This window comes from Arachis duranensis, chromosome 4 (genome assembly GCF_000817695.3).
Source record: "Arachis duranensis cultivar V14167 chromosome 4, aradu.V14167.gnm2.J7QH, whole genome shotgun sequence".
Lineage (NCBI taxonomy): Eukaryota > Viridiplantae > Streptophyta > Magnoliopsida > Fabales > Fabaceae > Arachis > Arachis duranensis.
In genome coordinates this window covers 103,000,883-103,010,604 of record NC_029775.3, presented here as the reverse complement: position 1 = coordinate 103,010,604, position 9,722 = coordinate 103,000,883, and the positions used below count along the sequence as shown (strand labels likewise).

Below are 9,722 nucleotides of genomic sequence, written 5' to 3'. Positions count from 1 at the left end.
TTATGGTCTGGAATATTTTCGGATGCATTTAACCACTGCCCATCTATCATCTTCCTCTTCCCTCTTATGTGACTCCTCCTCAGGTAATGCCGGTTTGTCTTGGACGCAAGACAGAGCCACAGCCATCAAGAACAGTAGAAGAAGGATCGAGAAAATTGATAAGGTTTTCACATTTGCACGGAGTTCGTGGCATGCTTCTGTCACCGTGAATGACAACATATCATCGAATCTCCTAAAAAAAATGGCAAAGTAACCTAGTTCATTTTCCACTGCCATGAAGAATGTGACGTACGTGTATATCAGTCTAATCGTCCGTTGGTCTCTGCTGGCAAGGTCATCAAGGAAGTCTTTGTAGAGGGCATTGATAATGTTAATCGAAATCTCCAATATCCATAATCTGATCCCAAAAATGGCTAAGGCGCGTGGCCGATTTTTCTCGGAGAAGTTGTCTCCAAAGGCGTAGCCGATGTCTGTGGCAAAGCCAATTGTCAAAAAAGCTATGGTGACAGCAACGGCACCCGCAAAGCTAAAAGGACGGTGCTGCCTGAGTTTACAGGTTGCTCGATTGCTGTAATAACTGAGGATTGGATGGATAACAGAACTAGAAACAGCGCTGACGAGCCACACCAAAGAGGCCCATCTATCCAGTACTCCGAGAATCAAGTAGCCTGGTATTAGCCATGCTATCTGGACAGTGTTGACAAGTTGGATCCCGGCGGCCATAGAGGCCACCAAAACTAGCTTCCAGACTGAGATCTGCACCGGTGTTGAGCCCAATTCCAACTGTGACAGTGAACTCATGACCATGAGATAGCTATCGAGGGGGACACTGCGAGGTGAGAGAGCTTTCAAACTAGGTAAAAGAAGAAAGTATCGTAACTGGTAAAAGAAGAAGGTATCGTAACTCCATATCATAATTAGCTTTCAATTCTTCACCTTGAATACCCTTCAATACCGTTAGATCGATTAACCATTATCTCTGATACCACTTGTTAGGTCACCATTGGCTCTGATACCACATGTTGGGCCACCATCGGTTCTGATATCACTTGTTGGGCCACCATGGAGGAGCTCTCAACCACCAGAGAGATTTTGGGAAAGAATCCAGTGAGAGAACAAAAAATGAGAAGACATCACATCAAACTCAAAACTATAAGGTGTTAAGTTAATGGGTCTCTCATCTTATAAACTCTACCTTTTTGCCAGAAAGACTTTCGATGCTTCACCTTGAATACCCTTCAAAGCCACTTGTTTCAAAAGTACTAATCATTTTTATTTATTTGCAAAATATAAATGACAAATACTCCATATAATTATGAGTAATTATTTCAATTGATTACTAAACTTTTAAAATCAAAACTTTATTTCTAAGAGGACTTTGTGCGTTAGCGCATCCGTTGGAAGAAGAATTGTGAAATGCATCTGGGTTCTCCGAATAATTTTATTTTTTGTGGTTCTGAAAATAGTTTAGTATATTTTTCTTGATAGATTAATTAGATTTAATATCAGTATTAAAGATATTATCAAATAGATAACATAAATGACACAAAGTAAGGATATTTACTTGCACTAATTAAGATATAAGTTAAACATTTAATAAATATATTTATGACCTTCGGAACCCCGATTCCAGGATTGAGGGTAAACCTAAAAATTTTCAACATGAAAAATGCTTTAGTATATGAAACAGGGTAAGCAAGAATTCTCCTTGGTAAATTTTTGATGTTCTTGAGAACATCCTCTTTGGTAAGACTAAAATAGTACAATAATATAAGATCAAAACTATGTAATTTAAGCATTCTTGTTTTAAAAATAAATTAAAGGTAATAAATAAAACAAACAAACAATCTTGTTTTACTTAAAAAATGTCTAGTATCCAGATAGTGGTGCTAAGCCAGAGTTTCTACCAACCAGAAAAATAAACATGATTTTATACCTATAGCACGTTTCAAAATGCTAAGAAGGGTAAAACAAATGCTGTGAAAGGATTACATAAACAAATGTTAGTTTTAAAAGTGAGATTATAAGTTTATATTTCAGTATCATCTTAATTACCTTTATTGATTGTCCAAATACAATATTAACATAAAAAGAAAATATAGCATTCATAAAGTAGGTATATTCTAAACTCAGTCCTAAACCAGCTTCATTGAATCCAAATAAGAGAACAACACAAGAAAATACACCAAATGAAAATCACTGATCGACAGAACAACTTTTTTAGCCGCTCTGATAGCATATGATCTCATCATAGAATGCAGAAAAAAAATAGTCATTTAGCCACTCACGGCGGCTGCCACTGCACCTACCTCGAAGGTGGACAGGTTTCTACCTCCAAACACGTTTTTCCATCGCAAGCTTAGTGTTGCCACTATAATCTGCATACATCATTACATCATACATACATACATCTTGTTGGTTAATTCAGTTATTTCAAATAAAAATTTTTTTGCGGTGGTCTGAAAATAGTTTAGTATATTTTTCCTGATAGATTAATTAGCTTTTATATTAGTATTAAAGATATTTTCAAATAAATAACATAAATGAAACAAAATAAGGATATTTACTTGATCTAATTAATATATAAGTTATACATTTAATAAATATATTCTGACTTTCGAAACTCCAATTGTAAGATTGAGAGGTAAACTTAAAAACTTTCAACATGAAAAAACGGATCAACTTTTTCACTATAATTTTCCATATAAATTGATGAAAATTCAAAATAAAATAAAAAATACTCTAATACGATGGTTTCGACTAAAAGATAATTGATTTCTAATTTTTTTTCCTAAAAAATGTCAGTGAGTTATATTTTGCTTATTGGTCATGGCTTATCTGTAAACAAATTATATTCTACTTTATTTTTTCTAAAAAGTGGATGTCATCCTATTTTAGTATAACATTATTTGTAGTGTATAATTTACGGTGAATATCATACCTTTTCCTGTAATACTCTCGTTTGAGTAGATGGATGCTAGTGCAAGCGCGACACTCAATGTTATTTGAAATCCAAATAAGAGTACGGTTAATATGTCTAAAAGTAAGAAATTCATATGGTCAGTTTTATTGAGGTCAAAATGAATAATCATTTAAGACAAGAATATATCCTAATATGGCCAGGGGCGGAGCTAGGTGGTGGGAAAGGGGGGCGATGGCCTCCCCTAAATTTAATTTTTTACATGTAAATCATATGTAAATTTTAGTTTAGCCCCCCTTAAAATTTTATTTTAGTCCTAGTTTATTGTATAAATATTTTTGGTCCCCCTCTAATATTTTATCTAGCTCCGCCCCTGAATATGGTATACAATTTATATATGATACAATAAAAAGATATTATTAATTACCGCAAGGGAAATGCCAAGAACGCCAAAAAAACGCAAGACTCAAGTCTGAATGTCGTTGGAGGGCTCACGAGTAAAGGTTAAATCATTGCGCTCGAGCCGCTCGTCTTTAACTAGCTTACTGATGTAAAGCGTTATAGCCAAGCTACCAGCAAGAATAAAATTTTCAGCTGCCCAAAGGTTCTTGGCGGCACCAAGCGCTCGCACAATGGGCTCCACAGCCAATGACATAAGACCCGTAACCGCCCAAGTTAGCATAAGACACCGAACTCCATACCAGTAGCCTATGGTATATAATGGTATTGCAACAAAATAAAGCTTTCCATGCTCCCCACTGTACACCTTGCTCCCCATCCAATCAGAGATGTACTAGAAGAATCCGAACAAGACCACCAGTTGAATGGCATCACAACCGCCATCAGCCGTAACATCGGTTTCTTCCTCTTCCCTCTCACGTGACTCATCCTCAGGTAATGCCGGCTTATCCTGGACGCAGGATAGAACCACAACCATCAAGAACAGTAGAAGAATGATCGAGTCTATGATTTATGGAGGCTGACACGGACACGAAATACACTGATATGTGAATTTTAAAATCTTATAAAATATGAAAAGTGGAAACACACATGTTATTATATAAAGTATTTAAAATATTTTTGTTTTAATAAATAATAATATATATTATTTATTCTAAATTTATTTTAAGAATATATGTTAAGAATAAGATTAACCACACTTGCACGTGATGATATTTAGACGTGTCCAAACGTATTTAAAAAAAAATTATTTTTTATTAAGACAAATTAGTACAATAAACACACGTGTTGGTATCGATAAATGTTATATCCAAAACGTGTCCAATACTCAAATAATCAACTCAGTGAAATATCATTGCAGTGTGCTTCATAGACTATCACTTTCCAAAACAATGTCCCAAAAACATCCTTGAAGAGCAAATTCTAAACCTAAAAACACTGTAGTGGCTTTCACGTCTCGGACTGACAGAGATTCATGGATCATGTTTTATGAAGAGATAGCTGTATTTTCTATATTAGCTCAAGAAAAGATGTATTATTCTCTATGGACAACTTAATAAGAAAGAAAAGACTTTTGATATGAGAGTTATATATAGTTAAATAATGATGTGTAAGTTTTAGATAAGGTGGTGCTGACTCCTCTCTTGTTTCTTCATGATTATTGTTATAGTACATCAGTCGTGTTTCTTCTAGAACTACCTCGCACTTTTGAAATTACTCACAATTTCACATATGGCGAATTTTAATTTGAGAATGAAGATGAGGTTATGGAATAACTGAGTTGAACAATAAATATGCTCTTTCCATGGATTAGGAATGTAAGGCTATAGAACGATATCCTCTGCTATGAAAATGTTGAACAATGTTGTTAACTATGTATAAAAAACTTTAATATTTACGGCTTTGACTTGAATTAAGACAATGTAAGTAGAATTAAAATTAGGGCTGAACTAGATTTAAACTTAGAAACATATCAAGTGAATAAATTATCTTTATATAACAAAATTTAATTAATCTTTTTTTATTTTTAATTAAATTTTTTGTTATTAATTTTTAAATTATTATACTAATTTAATTGAATTTTATTATTAAAATAACTTAATTATATAATATTACCATTAAACTTGATCCAGTTTTATATAGGATCATCTTTTAGAATTCGGATTTGATTCAATAACAGCACAAATAATTAACCCGATACTAGAAGCGTATGAATTATATAATAAAACAATAAACAATAGAGCTTTACGCATTATTTGGATTCGAAAAATTTGTAAAAAAGAAATTGTAGAAAAAAATGGATAGAAAAATCAACTTCATTTTCCCGTGTTCTTACTTTTTAAAAGTATTGTAGAGAATAATTTTTAATTTGTATTTTTAGCCACTAAACACAATATTAATTCTCAATTTTTTACTTTCAATCTTGGATATAGATTTTTTAAAGTTTGAATTTCACTTTAGAAAGTAAAGTGCGATCTTCTATTTTTGAATAGTTTCTCTTTCATATTTATTCTTGGTCCCACCTATAAAATCAATGGTAAAATATCACACTTTACTCTTTAAAGTAAAATTCAAATTTTAAAAGATTCAAATCCTCTAATTTTAGTCTTTTAAAACAAACACTACCTGAATGAATGCATTAAAGGTTTTTTTTCATAAAAAACTTTTAGATTTAAAAAGTTCAAATTTATTCAAAAATGAGAGAATAATATCTCATAGTGTTGGTAGTATATTTTGTGTAAATTTAAAAACTAACAAAATTTATATTTATCTCTATTTTTATTTGTTAATATTTCTTGTAATTGAAAATTGTACTCGTTTTATGACAACAATTCAACACAAATAATATTTATTTTTTCTTTAAATTTAGATATAATGTCTCTTTGTTAATGATAACTTATAAATGTTATTTGACTATTTCTATAAATATTTTTTTGTTAAAAAAATTAAATATTTAAAATCAAATCCATCCCCCAAAAATATTGAATTGAATGGAATTTTTCTAATTGAATTACCTTATTTTATTAGAACTTAAATAAGTACCCATGAGAATATGGAATTGTGGATAACATTCACACTAGCTAGCACCTTAAAGGAATAGAATGTTACTAAAATTTGAGTGTTTTTAAACAAATATTATAAATATACTTATTGACACTCATCAGGGTATTTACGTTTATATGCCTCATAATTGATCTCATTTTTAATATGGATGAGTCTTTTATAAATATATCTCGTCCGTAGAATAGACAAAATATATTTTTTAAAAGGATCGTAGTGTATCATATATCTAATCTATAAAAAAATAAGATATTACGATTTTTTTATATATATTTTGTCTATATCAGAACAAGATATGTATATAAGTAATTTGTCTACGGTGAAAACGAGATACTTGTGTAAAAAAAATCGTTAGATATGCAGACAAAATACACATGAAAAAAAATTTCAGTTATATAAAGAGTTCATTCATGTTATTGTAACACCATTCTTATTTCATCAATTCTCTTCACATATTCTCTGAAAATATCTAGTAGTGAGCATGTTGTTGTGAATATTTTATGTAAATGATTGTATTAGAAATAACGATGAACAAGTTGTATTTAATTGTCTGGATCTGGTGTTGTTTCAAACCATCCGGCTCGATATTCTGTAGAATTTGAAGAATTTAATATTGATAAAGATGGAGTTTTAACATTGGAAGGAGGTTACTAGAATTGGATACAGGTTCCTCGCCTCTTTGGCAAGCTGAGACTTCAACTTCAAACTTTTTTGGATTGTAGGCGATGAACGTTCCATGCGAAATTTGAGGCACATGGGAGAATCTTAGCACACCAAATCATGGAGCTATACGTCGCGGTAGTTGATATTGGCGTTAGTAGAGCTGGCCTGACTATATTTGCATCTTGGGGACACTAATTGCTATATCTCCATTGTATTATGCTATACCAATTGATCACATGGATGAGGACTCTGAGTCAAATGAGGAATATATTGCTAATATCTAGGCGACCTTTGAGGAGGATGAGTTTGTAGTGGACACTTTGTTAGGACGAAGATTTCTCTTACCTGCACCGATTGTTGTGTCTGACCTATCCAGTGTACCTAGCCATTATTACACTCTGTCTGAGCCACGTCATCCTAATGAAAAACTCTCCTTACTTTTCTTCGGCTGCTACAGTGGCATGGCTCCCGATAGCTCTGCCATCCAATCCCATATTGGTCACTGATGGTGCGTCTGAAAATCCTGCAGACAACCATCGACTAGGTCTTCATTTGTACTCAACCCAAGATGATATAACACATCTTGGAGTGTGATGGTACATTCACCTCATGGTAGGTAGAACGTGTGTGTGTGTGTCTTTGGATGCTATCTCTCCACAAATACGAATACCAAGGTGTTATCAAAACAGAAGTTTCTATCCTTGCTGCATACTCAAATCCAACCTCCCTAAGGTACGGCAACAGAATATTCAAAAGTGTCATAGTGTGAAAAATCCATCTATGATGAAGCACCCTCGGCTATAAACATAAGAAATAATTAATAAAAATCAATACTAACGCCACCAATGAACTACACTACGATTTTTTGGAACAAATAACATAAAATATGAAATAAAATATTATAAAAATATTCTAACTAACGATTTCATTTTTTTAAAAAAAATAAAATACACAAAAAATATTAAAAATACAAAAAATGTATTTACCTAACTATTTTGATATTTTCAAAATAAATAAAATATATTTTTTCAAATAATATTTTATCATGTCACAAAAACTAATTAATTCAAAACCAGTCTAATAACATAATATAAATTAAATATATAAACTAAACTACAATCATTATTATCTAATCTAAATTAACAAAACCTATCTAATAATAATAACATTAAAATAATCAACTAATCCAATTATCAACTTCACGGTCAAGCACTCCGACAATATGTGTAATCGCATTCAATTGGTTGATGTTCACATATATTCACAAACTTGTGTTATAATCAAATGGACTAAAATCTAACGAGAAAAACAAACAACACGGAATTTCCCCTTAAAAAAAGTTGATAAAGTTTTGAAAATATGAAAAATGAACTCATCATGGACAAATATCTCGTCATATATATATATATTTATCATAGACAAATTATTTATAAACATATCTCATCTCCAATATAAATGAGATATATTAAGAAGAATAACAGCATAGAATTGTAGTATCTTATTTCGTCTGTAAACTAGATACGTTGTTATTGTTTTTAACAGATCTCGTTTATACTAATGACGAGATACGTTTATAAAAAACTCATCCATGCTAAAGACAAAATAAATCATGTATTATATAAATATAAATATCCTAACACGCAGCGTGTCTATAAGGTTGCGTTTGTTTTCGAGAACAGGACAGGACAAGACACTGATGGACAGAAACATAAAATTTTGTATTCTTATACCTTGTTTGGTGATAAACTAAGACAAATTATAAAAATCCAATTTATTCTCATTTTTTTTCATTCAAAAAAAAAAATTGAGATAAAAAATATAATAATAAAAAATATAATTATAAAAAATTAACAAAAATAATGAAAGAAAAAATAAAAAAATAAGTTGTGTCCTTTATTACTGTCTCTGTGTCTTTCCTGTCAGGATGGACACAAAATACACTAATTCAGTGTCTCTGGACACATTGTCTCTGTCCATGTCTCATCTGCCAAATACGATTTTATCTTTTTGTATCCATGTCTCAGTGTGTCCTGTCTCTGTAAGCAAACACAGCCTAAGTATATTTATAATATGCATTTAGCTATATTTAAAAAAAAATCTAAAATTTGACCCAAAAAAAGTCTTTATTTAAATAAAGGTGCGACTTGATTATCTGCTCCCAAGTTGCATCCCACATTCATTCTATGTTTCCTTAGTCCTAATTTTTTCTTGTTGATTTCCTTCCTTAATAATGATGAAACAAGGTTAATGAAATGTCAAATTTTACTGCTTGGTGGTATCTCTCTACTTTTTGGACAACGTTTTTCCCATAGTGGTGGAATGGAACTAGTCAACGCAACTACTTTGTGCTCCTAAGATTTGACCTCTCCAAATTAAAACTAACCATACTTGAGTGGATGCACAAGCTTTGTTTACACACTTTTTTTTTCTTTTTAGTCTCCCAATAATTGTGGAAGGTCTATTGTTAGTTGGAATCATCGTTTTCCCACTCAAACTTCTTCTTCCCTTTTCTAACCTAGCCCAATGCTCTTTTTTCTTTTCCCTCTTAATTACCAATATAACCTATCTCAAACATTTTTAGATTTGCACCTTATTATATGTTGGTCAATTCATTTTTAATTATCCTTATATTGATAATTAAAGTTACATATATGTTGTTCCTATCCAAGTTTTTCATTTAATATATGATGACCGGAAAAAAAAAATTTCTATATTAATTAAAAACAAATTTTTCAAGTAAAAGAAAATTGAATATTTTCTTAACAAGGACTTAAAAATATAGTTTATGATTTTTTTCAAAAAAAAAAAATGAAGGAAACATTTTTGGTGAAAAAAATGGGAATTATATTAATAGTATTGACAGTCACCAAAAAAAATATTAATAGTATTGACCCGATTTTAAGGTAATACAAAAAAAAAAATAGTCACCTAATATTTTTCGTTTTAAAATGATCATATTAATAATGTGAAAAAAAAAGAGAGATCTAAATCAATACTTCAATAATTTTTATAGAGGACCAACCAAAAATGTAGTTGTATCTTCACTCTTTTCTTTTTCTTCTTTTTCTCTTTTTAATACTTTACGAGCACACTTATTGTAGATTATTTTAGATTAACA

The 9,722-nt window shown here is 31.0% G+C and overlaps 1 protein-coding gene across 1 annotated transcript; it reads right to left on the bottom strand.

Annotated features, from left to right (window-relative positions):
- LOC107485364 (sucrose transport protein SUC2-like) lies at positions 1–974 on the bottom strand. Its single transcript, XM_016105891.1, has 2 exons — positions 937–974; positions 1–853 (listed from the first exon to the last, which is right to left on the bottom strand). Exons 1-2 carry the CDS (start codon positions 972–974, stop codon positions 1–3), a joined length of 891 nt encoding a protein of 296 aa, XP_015961377.1.
- Positions 975–9,722: the final 8,748 nt, after the last annotated feature.